This window comes from Lepisma saccharinum, chromosome 1, assembly GCF_977018435.1.
Source record: "Lepisma saccharinum chromosome 1, izLepSacc3.1, whole genome shotgun sequence".
In the NCBI taxonomy this organism is placed as follows: Eukaryota; Metazoa; Arthropoda; class Insecta; order Zygentoma; family Lepismatidae; genus Lepisma; species Lepisma saccharinum.
In genome coordinates, this window is record NC_139229.1 from 145,097,939 (window position 1) to 145,111,247 (window position 13,309).

At 37.7% G+C, this 13,309-nt stretch overlaps 1 protein-coding gene across 1 annotated transcript in view; it reads left to right on the forward strand.

The window, feature by feature from the left end:
• The window catches only part of LOC146002131 (NBAS subunit of NRZ tethering complex-like), a 103,997-nt gene that overhangs the window by 87,704 nt on the left and 2,984 nt on the right, over window positions 1-13,309 (forward strand). The window contains exons 36-41 of the mRNA XM_083139853.1: window positions 3,866-4,104; window positions 5,810-5,929; window positions 6,608-6,784; window positions 9,010-9,214; window positions 10,664-10,893; window positions 13,039-13,162. Of these exons, the coding sequence (XP_082995979.1) occupies window positions 3,866-4,104; window positions 5,810-5,929; window positions 6,608-6,784; window positions 9,010-9,214; window positions 10,664-10,893; window positions 13,039-13,162 (1,095 nt within the window). The remainder of the gene's footprint in view (window positions 1-3,865; window positions 4,105-5,809; window positions 5,930-6,607; window positions 6,785-9,009; window positions 9,215-10,663; window positions 10,894-13,038; window positions 13,163-13,309) is intronic.

Consider the following 13,309-nt stretch of genomic DNA (forward strand, 5'->3'; position numbering starts at 1 on the left):
GGACATCGCACTGCATGTGTTGAAGAAGAGAAGTCTTATCAGTAAAGTGCTAATTTTCGAAGCAAGCTGCAGAAGGGAAAAAAAAAGAAAGGTGGATCGAGCACTGCTTAACGCATTTCCATGCTGTCAATGAACACACGAGCAATGTTTCAGACGCAGAACTTGAATAAAAACCAGCGCCTGCCTTATACTGTATACGCATAAATACAGTATATATGTAGTACTTTTTTTTCTCTGTGTATCAAATTTGACCTTTTTCAAACATTTTCACTAAGTGAGCAAACTTGGAGTCTGCAATTATTGCAGTTGCGACGAAAATCAAAAGCAACATAATCGTCCAATAAGTCAGTCCAGATGATACCTTTAATGGAGGCCATGGATGCATAATTCTTCCTCCTTACGTGTATATATTTTTACCATGTCAAAAGTCGCATTAACAAAACAATAATTAAATATTGCTAGATAGTGAAACAGACAAAAAACACGTAATTTTATAAACATAGAACATCAATAAGTCTACTCGTCATTGGCAATATTCAGGCTATTTTTATCAATTGTCAGTAAACAAGTCAGTCCAAGCGAATGGTGGGATGACACCTTTAATGGAGGCCATAGATGCATAATTCTACCTCCTTATCTGTACATATATGTTAACCATGTAAAATATCGCATTACCAAAACAAAACTATAAATATTGCTAGAAAATTAAACAGACAAAAACACGTAATTTTATAAACACAAAACACCAATAAGTCTACTCACCATTGGTAATATTCAGGCTTATTTTCATCAATTGTCAGTTTGTCCTTGATCAAATTCACTGGTCCCCCCCACACACACATTGCTTCCCCCTCCCCACTACTTTCTGAAGAAGTCCATTATCGATGTCTGTTTCTTCTTAGACTGTTCTGCAAAGTCTTTCACTTTGTAAAAGTGAGACCACATCTCTTCACTGGCGCCCCTGTGTTTCAGTATGCGTTCATAAACATCCCCCGCTTTGAGAATGTCTTTGATGGTGGGGACATCTTCAGGCTCTTCAATTTCTTCTTCCCCCTCTTCATCGCTAGATTCCTGCTGCCCTCTGACTATATCCGCATCATCGAGGGTGCCCCAGACAGCAATGTCATTGTCCGCTGTTATGTACTGCTCGTACGTGCAGCCTGGGGCCAAACTCTGCCAAGTTTCTTCGTTGCACGGACGAGAGAAAGTCAGGGGGACAGATGCAGGCGCTGTCGATTGGGCAGGCTGGGGCTCGGCATCCACTGGCGGCAGGCTGTCTGAGTCTTTGGTGGCAGCGGAAGGCACACCGACGGCAGGTTCTTTGTCGACTCGTGGGACAAAGTGGGCATGTCGGAAACAGTTTGTAATAACTTCAGGCCTCACAGCCCTCCAACTGGCGACGATTCCTCCCATGGCCCTGAACACGTCCCACTTCTTGACTTCCTGGCCCATGTTAAGTTTCCACACCATACCCCGCACAAGCATCTCACGGTACTTCACCTTCACTTGTTGGATTATTCCCTGGTCCAGACGCTGAAGCAAGCTGGTGGTGTTCTTTGGTAAGAAAACCAGCTCGATGTTCCGGAGATTGTCGAGAGAAGGATGTGCAGGGCAATTGTCGACGAAGAGCACGACTTTCCTGTTTGCTGCACTCATCCTTGAGTCGAAACCTCGAAGCCACCTTGTAAAAACCCCCGAGGTCATCCATGCCTTCTTATTAAAGTCATAATCACAAGGCAGGATGTTGCCCTTGAAACCTCGGGGTTTCTTGAACTTTCCGATCACGAGGGGCTTCATTTTATCGCTGCCGTCTATGTTGCAGCACAGAAGGACGGTGAGACGCTCTTTACTCCTCTTCGCACCCTTGCACTTATCCCCTTTCACTGCAAGAGTGCGATCTGGCATCAGATTGAAGAATATCCCCAGCTCGTCAGCGTTGTACACATCTTGAGGCGGATAGCGGTTGAGAATGTTTTGTACCAACGGCAGCCACTCACTCACCGATTTCGGATCGACCGATGCACTTTCACCGACGACTTTGTGGCTGGATATTCCGTGACGCACTTTGAAACGCTCCAGCCACCCACTTGAACATTTAAAGTTATCTATCCCCAACTTCAGGGCAAAGTCGTCGGCCTTCTTCTGCATCATTGGTCCATTAATAGGTATATTTTGAGCTCTATGCTGGCCAAACCACTCCAGCATAGCCTTTTCCAGGTTTGCATGCGCCGCGCCTTTCAAATTTTTCGATTTAACATTGTGACCTTCCTTCTGCACTGCGTTCACGATTTCATCTCTCATTTTGAGAATCATGAAAAGCGTCGACTTCGGAATACCATGCCGCCGCGCAATCTCTGTCTTTGTGATTTTCTTTTCGTCCACTTCCTGGATGATCTCGTACTTCTTGATAAGCGTCAAGAATGTTCTCTTTCCACTCATTTTGCCGAAATCACAAATCCGTAATAAATAGCGTGGGTCGTCAAAAATCAAATCCAAAAATACAAACAAATCGAAATATAAAAAAGCGTAAGTCGTCAAAATAGCCGTAATCAAAACCAAGAGAAATCCAAAATCGTAATCCAAAAAACAATGCACAAATCCAAGACGTAATAGCACAAGCACAAAGAGAGGGTAGCGTATCCAAGAGCAAGCGAAATCACAATGGCAAAACAAGCCTGGCGCGTAAGTAGCGACCGTCGCTGAGCTTGGGGGAGGGGATGACAGAGGTCAAGTGCTATTGGATATCACTCAAGCGTGGTGTGGTGGTGTCTATTTTTAGATCAGGCCCACTTGCGACCCGCAGTGCGCTCGTGAAGGGAATTGCAACACAGCGAATAAAATGAGTGCAAGAAACGTATTTTTCGGCCGATTTCCTTGAATTTTTCAACTTTTTTTTTTTTTGTTTTCACGGTTCCCGGGAAAAGGGTCGTTACTTCGAGAGAGTCGTTAAATCCGGGGTCTTAGAATCGAGAGTTGACTGTATCTGCTTACAGGCCAAAACCAAGTGTTAGGTAATAATAAAAATCTAATTATTGATAACTCGTTTGAACCAGTTTCCAAATTCAAGTACTTAGGAGTAATACTAAGAAATGAAAATGATATTAAAGAGGAAATAAAAAGCAGGCTTAATTCAGGAAATGCATGTTACTTTTCTCTTCATAAACTTTTGTCTTCTCATTTAATATCTAAGAAACTAAAAGTTAAAATATACAAAACAGTAATTTTGCCTTTAATATTATATGGATGTGAAACTTGGTCCCTTACATTGAAAGAGGAACATAAATTTAGAGTATTTGAAAATAAGATCCTTAGGAAAATATTTTGGCCTAAAAGGGATGAGGTGACAGGTGAGTGGAGAAGGTTACATAATTTGTATTCATGTCCAGATATTAGTGATTAAATCAAGAAGACTTAGGTGGGCAGGCCATGTGGCACTAATGGGAGAGGAAATAAGAGTTTACAGGAATCTTGTTGGGAAGCCTGATGGTAAGAGACCTGTAGGAAGACCAAGATGAATATGGAAGGATAATATTGAGACCTAATGGAAATTGGTAGGGATGGAAAAGAGTATATACGTAGATCTTGCTTAGGATAGGGACAGATGGAAGGCCTGTGTTGCTGCAGCCATGAACGTTCGGGTTCAAGAAGGCTAGAGAGTTAGTTAGTTGGCATGTCTCCGTATTACATAGTGAATGCAAATATCCTAGGTGCTGCTGCACATAGAATTTAATATCAATCGGTCAGTGAAAATTTTAATTCAGTATATTTAGAATGTGCTTGCATGAAAACTAGTTTCTAGAGTTTCATTGGAAGTTGAGATATGCACTTTATCATAACTGCTGTTGTTTTTTGTATATTTTTCCAGGAGTTTGTTTCGTCAGGTGAGACTACAATGCCTAAAGGTTTCTGGATCGACCAGTATGAGAAGTGTGCTGCATATTTTTCAAAAATGTCTCCCCCAGATGTTCTTGATTTCACAAAAGGAGTTTGTTTTCAGGAGCTTTCACTTGATAACATGTCTGTAGAGTGCAGAGCAGAAATTCTGAGAAAAATCTTGGGCACTTGCGAGAAAATGACTGTAGAAGAATCAAATAAGACTACAACGTTAGTATATTTTAGTTCTCTTTTGTATGTGTATGTGTAGAATTAAAATTTACACGGACATTATGATAATAAGCAGACTTGATGGAATCCACGTGGCCCTTTAATTTGTCTGTAGAAACCCATCTACCACCCAGGATTCTCTTTCTGTATGTCTAGGTTCGCATAACCACTTTATATAGATGCAAAATAATCTACAGTTACTTTAAGTGGTTTTATTTTATTTTTCTTGCGACGTTGTGTCCTGGTTTCTCAGAACTTTCTCAAACACACACAATGCACAATCATGTAAGGTTGTTTTAATGTGTGTGTGTTTAAAAGTTCTGGGAAACCAGAACGAAACCTCACAAGAAAATTAAAAAAAAAAAATTAACATAACTGTACATTATTTTGCTTCTTTCTGTACGTCTCAACAACTCAGTGAACGCAGTACAGCTGTGTAAGGAGGCCTCTCATGGAACGCTGGAAGTTGTGCGGTGTATTTCCCCTCTTACACCCCTTCCCCCTATTTCTGTTGGGTTACGTCATATCTAGCTCGAAATCTAATATTTCGCGAGACACATTGATCACAACCTGGGTGACCTGGAAGCCGATTTTTTCCATTGTTGTATAGGAAGATAGTCCCTCACATGTACTAGAAGGAATCAAGAGCTGGTCCAGTTTCAGGGAAACCTGTGCCCGTTGGCAACAACATGATTAATTGTAACAAGCATGCTTAGTTCTCATCAACTGTGTATACTGGCAGCCAGGAAGCAATGAGTCATCCATGGATTCAGCTGTGTTTAACTTTTGTCTCAAGGAGATGAACACTGCTCATGAGACAACATGGCATGTTTAGTTACAGTGGAAGGTGTATTTTATATTCCTGGAATTTATATTTTCACATCATTTTACATTCGTTCTTCTTCATCCCAATAATGGAGCAAAATGTTATAATTTTTTTCCCCCCAGATTTTACATTTTAAGTTTTTCAGCTTAGTCTCCTGAAAAACATAAAATTATGATTCTACTGTATCTATTTCTTTGGAGGTTTAAACACCCAATTACAGAAACTATATTTTTTTTATTTTTACATCTAAGTTTCTATAGATAACTAAAATGCCTAACTGCACATAAATACATGCACACAACAGAAACACAACAAACTAAAACAAATTGAAATTACACTTATTCCTCTTCCCCCACTTTAACACACAATTTCCTCCCCAGTGAGGCTCAAAAATTAAAAATAACAAAAGATGGAGGCGAAGTTCAAATAATATTTCATAACAAGAATTGGTTGGTTATTTGGTACAAACATTCAAACCGAATTACACATGGCACATATACTACAGGGCATGTAATGTTTCCAGCAGGAGACATGACCAAGAAGACAATTGGTAGAAAAAAAAGATGTATCTGTGAAGGTCATCTGTTAATCACAGTGGTTGCAAGTGCTATCTGAGTTAGGAATCCCTCATCTTATGTGCTTAATTTCAAATGTGGCCCCATAAAATCCTGTATTTCCAGTATGGTGAATAGCATTTAAATTTTGTGATTATCAGTTTTAAATATCAGTATTGGAACATGATATTGAATAGTTTCACTTTCATAAAAAAATAATTATCTCTAATAGAAGTTGCAGGATATGAAGTTCTGAAACTTGTCTTATTTTACATTAATTTATACTTTTAAGGTACGTAATTTATTGAAAATACTTACCTTTCAGTGAGCTGTGGTCTATGGCTGGTGATAAGATAAAGTCTTGGTTGAATCATCTGATGATTTGTGGTTCAAGGAAGGACTATATGAAGTTGGACAGTAACACTGAGCTGCAACACCTGTATAGGTAATGTGTATTCATTTTCTTTCCTCGTAAATGCAAATGTTGCATGATAATATGCTTTATTACTATTATGTTAACTGGAAGAACACACATCTGAAATAGTATTGAAATAAATAGAAGGATTGCAACAAAAGTAAGTAATTTAGTAAATTTGCATGGATAAACACTAATAGTTAGGGCCACATATTTATGGTGAAAAAAATATCAAAATTTTGGAAAAAAAAAATGCACATTTCGTGTTCAAAATGGCATTTTGTTGTTGAAATTGTAAATAAAACCCTAAATTTTATTTAGAAAACTAACTTTTTACACAAATTAAACATTTATCCTCTAGAAGCATATTTATTTAGTCTTTGGAGTATAAAGTTTATTCCTGTGTAAAGTAGTCCATTTTTGCTTCTTAAATATTTAAAGCAGAATTAATCAATTTTCTGTGATATGCATAACTCACAGGATAATTCAGACTTCAGAAAGTGTTGTCAGTAAATAAACTATAAATTTCATGTTTAAGAGTTTATTTCATATTCTGCATTTCGTGACAAAGCACGGTATGAAAATGCTACTCTCACCATTCAAAAACATGACATGCATGGAGCAGAATCAGTTTTATTCAGATAATTACAACAATTATGGTCCTTGATAAAATCATGGTTTTTACCTTTTACAATTTTTGTATTCTAGGCTCTTGGACATGTCTTGCGGGGAAAGTCAGCAAGTTGAAGAGCTTCTCAAACAAGCTATCTTGAGTCCACTCGAGTTTGAATCTTTCCGGCATTTCTTATCTCTGCTGCCTAAAAAGCTGTCCCAGCTAGACCAGGTGCTGGAGAAGTTTCTTTCAGAAGCAGTGGAGAATCTCAGGTACACACATTTATAATTTTAGTATGTTTATTGTAAAAAGCATGTGGAAATGGGAAACAGAAAGGTGTTAAGTTGGGTCTTAAGAACATACAGGAAGTGACAAAGTAGTTATAAAAATTTTGGAAAGTGTAGGCAAAATCAGATTCTGGAAGGGGGAAAATATATGGACTGTAAAATGTGTGGTGTAGTTTGTAAGATTTCAGACTTTCGAAATTCATTTGATGTTTTGGATCATCTGGATTATATATTTTCCTGCATAATACATTTAATTTTCCTAGTTCCAGTGCAACAAAATGTTAATATTCTTTCACAGAATTTAAAATTTCTCATATTTTAAGTCTTGTAGCTGCAGTCCTCTGAAAGAACACAATAGATTTATTGTGTAATGTAATCAAGACATGAGTGAATGAAACAATTGAGATGGACCGATATGACATTTTTGCCAATACGAAAAAGCAATATAAAATGTATTGGTACCGATATTCTATCAATTTGGTATGAAATTGCAAATACAAGGATGATTCAAATGAAAACCTTAAAAGTGCAATAAAATTCTGAAAAGTAAGTTGGCAGGAGTTATCCTTGTGGTTGAAAGAATGACCAACAAGTGGCAACATGATGTTGCAAGACTGAGAAAGGAAGCAACGTCAGTGTAAAGATTGGCCGCCCCGTTGTCGACATGCACAACGTTAGAGCAGCGATCTGTGATGCGTTTTTTGAGTAAAGGTGTTAAACCACCTGAAATTCATCACAGGATGAAAATGCAGTATGTGATTTGTGTGTGTCCCTGCAGCAAGTGTACGATTGGTGTAGAAAGTTTAATTTCTGTGGAGGATACCCTGATACCTGGCCAGGCACACACCACGTAGTGACATTGCCGCAGTGGAAGAGCTTGTGAAGGAAAACAGGCATATAACTGTGAAGGAAATATCCACCATTTTGGATATTAGTGTTGGTTCAGCACACAATATTGTCCATGATGTGCTGCGATTCGATAATGTCGGCGAGATGAATGCCACGTCAGTTGACTACTGAATTGAGAGACCATCGCATCGATGCCTGTGAGGAACTTTTGCGTTGTTTCCAGGTCGAAGGTGATGGATTTCGGGAAAGAATTGTCACTGGAGATGAAACCTAGGTGCACTATCACCAACCTAAAACAAAAAGATTGAGCAAGGAATGGCTCGTCGCCAAAACCCCAAAAATTCTGCACCCAACCATCAGAAGGAAAAGTCATGCTCACTCTCTTCTGGGATGCAAATGGGGTAATTTTTTAACATTACATGGGAAAGGGAGTAACAGTGACAAGTACTTATGTAGATCTGCTCCAAAATCATGTCTGCCCTGCAATCAGGAGTAAACAACAAGGACTTCCGACCCCATACTGACCGTTTAACGGTTGCGACAATCCAGGATATGAAATTTGAATTTCTCACACACCCACCATAATCACCAGACCTCACCCCCAGTGACTTTCGTTCGGACGGCTCAAAGAGGCGATGGGAGGCAAGCATTTTCGAAGCCATGAAGAGCTGAAAACTACGGTGCACAAGTGGCTACAGTCACAACCAAAATAATAATTCTCATGAGGTATCCATGCACTTCCGAAGCGCTGTAATATGTGCATTGCACGTCATGGGGACATGTCGAAAAATCTCATTTGTCTCATAATAAATAATTTAAGATTTTCATTTGAATACCCTTGTATTACATGAAGAATCTGAACCTCTTTAGTTAATGTAAAAAGGTAACAGCAGTGGGTTTTGCTTCAGAAAATGAAACACTTTATTTAGGCATTTGCTTTACAAAATGAGACTGAATCAATTATAGCTGTGCATTCCTGAAAAAAAATAACGAAATGGCAGAATTGCACTAAATTATAGGCTATTGTAGAATTATCAAATATATAATATCAGTTTTTCCAAGAAACTGATACCCAATATGACTGTATCAGCCATTACCGATAAGAGTACAGATGGGATCTGTCCTATCCCTACATGCCTTTTCTTTCTGCTTGATAACAGATCATTCACTTCTGCATAAAATCAGAAACTAGTCATGAATAATAAATATAATTTCATCTACCATAATTTAATATTCAGGCAATAGATAAACTAAATGCAAAATAAAATTTTGTACCTAATTGCCCTCTCCTATTTTCTGTGGTTCTGTATCCCCTCTTTTTGTGTATACTCATAAAGTGTGTATTCCCTATTTCTTTACAGATTGCAAGCAGAACCTCCAGGTGAAAGTCCAAAATGTGAAAATGCCGTGAAGCTTCTACAAGCAGTATTAAGGAGGGTGCAGCAGTGTGTGGAGGAAGATGTTAATTTATTGGCTGATGCTAAGCTATGGGACAAATTAGAACCACTCTGTGCAAACAATACAATAGACCCATCTGTGCGACTGCAAGCTTTGCAACTCCTACATGTATGTTTGTTTTCTATATTTATTTTTAATCTAAATTTACTTGTGAATTCAAAAAGAAAGTTTCTAAGTGCATAGGAAGAAGGATATAATATATATATACTAAGGTGATACCTATGCCGATGTATTGGTATCAGCCAACATGAAGTATTGGTCCAAATTTAATTACCGATATCGGCTGATACTTTTCTGGAGTGTAAGTATCTCCTAATGTCTACAAAAGTACAAATCCTGGAAATTATGCAAAATTTCAAATTTTATTTTTACATTAAATGGCAACTATTTTAATATTCTCATGTAATTCTTTGAATATTTTAAATGAATGTGGTGTAATTACATCTGAATACTTGTATATTAATCTCACACCGTGGCTGTGCGGTCTAAGGCAACTTGCTATGGAACGCTTGCAAGTTTGAGTCTCCTGGGGGAAGCGTAACAACTTTTCTCCTGAGATTTCGACCTGTGTATGGGACTGGTGACCACTCACCATCATGAGGAAATTGGGGAGCTACAAATGAGTAGCGTAACTTGGTCATGGAAACCTACAACGACGACTGGGGGTTTGTCATGCTGACCACACAACACCCTGTAACTTCGATGATCTCCCACCTCGGCAGGTTGGCAGTCGGTAAGTAGGCCCTGGCCCTCACGGGATGTCGCTCCACGGGTTATTAACTTGTATATTAATTTAACTAATCTCTCAGCAGCTTTCATTGCTGCAATGTTCAAGCATTGATATGTGTGGGAATGAAGAAGAGTATTGAGATTTGTGTCATTATCAGTTCCAAGTGGTATCATGCAACTCAGCCCTAATAGATATGTTCGCAGATGAAAATAAAATTGAAATCTATAGGTCCAATATTACGTAGTTATTAATGTTTCAGATACAATTAATGAGAAAATGTAATTCTGACAGAATAATGAATTTAACAATTGTGGGAGAGTTTGAGACTATTTTGGTTCTCATTGTCAAAATTTACACGTGGAAGCTTAAGTACAAAATAATTCCAATTATTGACTTGTTTGTAGGGTAAATTGCCATATTTCTATTTTTAGGTTAATTGTGATAATAGTAATGGATGATAGCTGTAAAAGTGGGTGAATGAACAGACATCCAAGTTATGATGTGAGCCTTCCACAGCAACACGAAGGTTAACTCTAATTGAAATCAATGAATTCTGCATTACATTATTGATGGGGTAAATTTTGGTAGTTTGGATAACACTTCCAACTGTAGATCAAGTTGTTTTTCATATTTGTGCATAGTTATGGACTTACAATAAAATTTGTACAACAAATATGTGAGCCTTTTTTGGATTTGAACTTAAAACTTCTGGTTTCCATTCATAGAAACTGACTGTAATATTGTTGTAGTTAAGAACATCAGCTAATGATAAGTGATCTTGATCTTAGTCAGTTGATAAAATGCCAATAAACCAGTTTTGTTTCCAGAGCATGAATATGGATTTGAAAGACAATGGACTTCTGCACTACTACCACACTCAGGCCATCATAGCTTCTGCCTGGCCAACTGTCACTGTTCAGGAAGAACAATTGGAGACTGAAGGATCACGACTAGAGCTGTTCCAGAGCCTTTTGTCTTCAGCTTCCAGTTGGAAACAGATTGCAACGCTCAAGGAACTTCTCCAGAAATGGCCACAATTCAAGAATCCTGAAATATGGTAAGGTGGCCACAAGAAGGCTGAACAGTTTAAGAAGTGAGAGCATACAGAGTGGTCTGCTTTCAAGATTATTAAATTTTCTAAAATTTGTGGACTTCAGCATGAAATTTTAGATGTTAATATTCCCAATATCACTTTGTATTACTATTGTATACACCAGAACAAAAGACACACCCCTCTTCTTACAGAAGAGAGTTGGAAACACTTCATTACTCCTGTATTTTGATAAGAAAGTGAAGGGAAGGAAGGTCGTTTGCAGACAAGGCTATCACTACACCGAGGCACGGAGCTTGAGGTGTATGTAACGTAAACTTGTTTCCTGTGAGTTTTCTGTTTGAGTCTGTTCGACATTAACTGGGCAGTTTATGGAAGAATTTTATGTCCCCCTCCTTGTGTGTGTGATTGTGTGTGCACCAACACTTTTCTTTTTAAGATTGACGTACTTTTATTCCTCCCATCAGTTGCTGTCATGGGAATGAACCAGGCTAGCAATGAAGAATTGAAAGAAGCATAAAAAAATAGCAAAATTCCAGGCGTGACCACACTACACTTCCCTACTCTTTCTTCCCTTCCCAAACCTATTTTATACAGATTTTTATTGAACAGAGTAAAAGTGTGTGTTGAACGTGTCCACAGTTTAACAGACATCGCTGTGTACGGTATTGCCACGTTCCACGTACATCTTTACTCCGTTGAATAAAAATCAGCATAAAATCGGTTTCGCAATGTGAATTGACAATGATAATGGATTTTCAAAACAGACGCAAAGAGCTTCAACACAAGACCAATATTGTATTTGTATTGTATTGTAGGACTACCCAATACTAAGAAGATGCTGTTTCACAAAATTGATGAGAACTATTTTTTGATCAATTTTAAATATCTGAAAATTAAGAATTGTGTTTAAAACCTTCTGCCTGCACCATATTAAAATTTCACCATGAACAGACCACATGCTTTTAATTTTTAGAATTTCAAAGAGAGTGAGTGATCAGTTGCAAAAGCAAAAAAAAAAAAAAAGCCACTTTTTTTGTTCTCACAATGATACAAAATTGAAGGCATACTCAAAAATATTTGGTTACCATAGATTAATGCAGAATTGAATGAGCTAAATTTTGATGTAACTCGTTTTTATGTAGGTCAACTGGTTAATTTTTAATTGGAGTCCACACTATAGTATCCATAATTTTTAATCCGATAGTACAGTATATCAGCTGATACCAGTACATTTTATTCCATCACATTCTTAGTGTCCAAGTGTGTGGTGTTGGAAGGAGGGCTGTATTAGGAATATCATTATGCTGGGGATGTGACGAAGCTGAAAATTTACCGATGCCGATGTACTCACTGATAATTTTTGGAACCGATACCGATGCCGATATGTAACTGATTCCGATACATAAGATTATTAAACAGAAATAGGATGTTATTTTCAGCATGACAAAAATAAATTTGCTATGTACATTTCTATTGCATATCATATGTATATACATATATATTCTCAAGAGATGCGAATGTACATTTGTGGTTATGTGAACCTTTAAGAACATGGATTCTCAAGAGATGATTTAACATTAGTACACAAGCAGTTCTTTGAAATGGAAAATGAATTCCTGTTCTTAATGTTGGCAATTTACTGCTACCAGATTCAACTTCAGAAACACGAGTTTTGGAAACACTTCAGGAAGTAACCTACTTCTTCTCTTATCGCAAATCTGTTCAGCAACACTGAACACTCAATCACTGAATACTGATGCAGCAGGTATGCCCAAGTATTTTCTCAGCACTTGCTTCAGGTTTGAATATTCATTTTTGAATTTCCAATACAACAGCAGATCCTGGTTCAGCAATGTACTGTTTTATTTCCGATTTTGAGTTAGGTTGATCCTCTGAATGAGAGTTTACAATAATTTTATTACAAAAACTCTACAATAATGATGAATCATAACCTAATTGTCAATAAATCTTACAAAACAAGAATATAAAACTTATTAGAAGGTAAAACTCTAGTATAATCTGTACCAGTTTACATCGGATTTTTGCCGATGCCGATATGTCAATTTCTGCCAATTTTCATACATCTTCAGCACATCCCTACATTATGCCTTTTGTAGAAAAAAATGCATTTTCGTTTTGCACTTGCAGTAAACCTGAGCGGAACCCTTGGGTCCTGGTAATTACAAAGGCTGTTCAGTTGGAGGACCAACAGAGGAAGGATGTTGCCGAGATGGTGGAGAAGATATTTACAGCTGGCATTCTTTCAGAAGAGGTAAAATATATCACTTTAATCATTTATCTGGTGAAGTAATACACACACTATATTTTTACAAATTTTGTTGTGGAGAGACTTGTACCAATACCAGTGCTGGAACATTGTAACAGTTTAAGGTAGTTTTCTGCTGAGTTGCCTTACTGA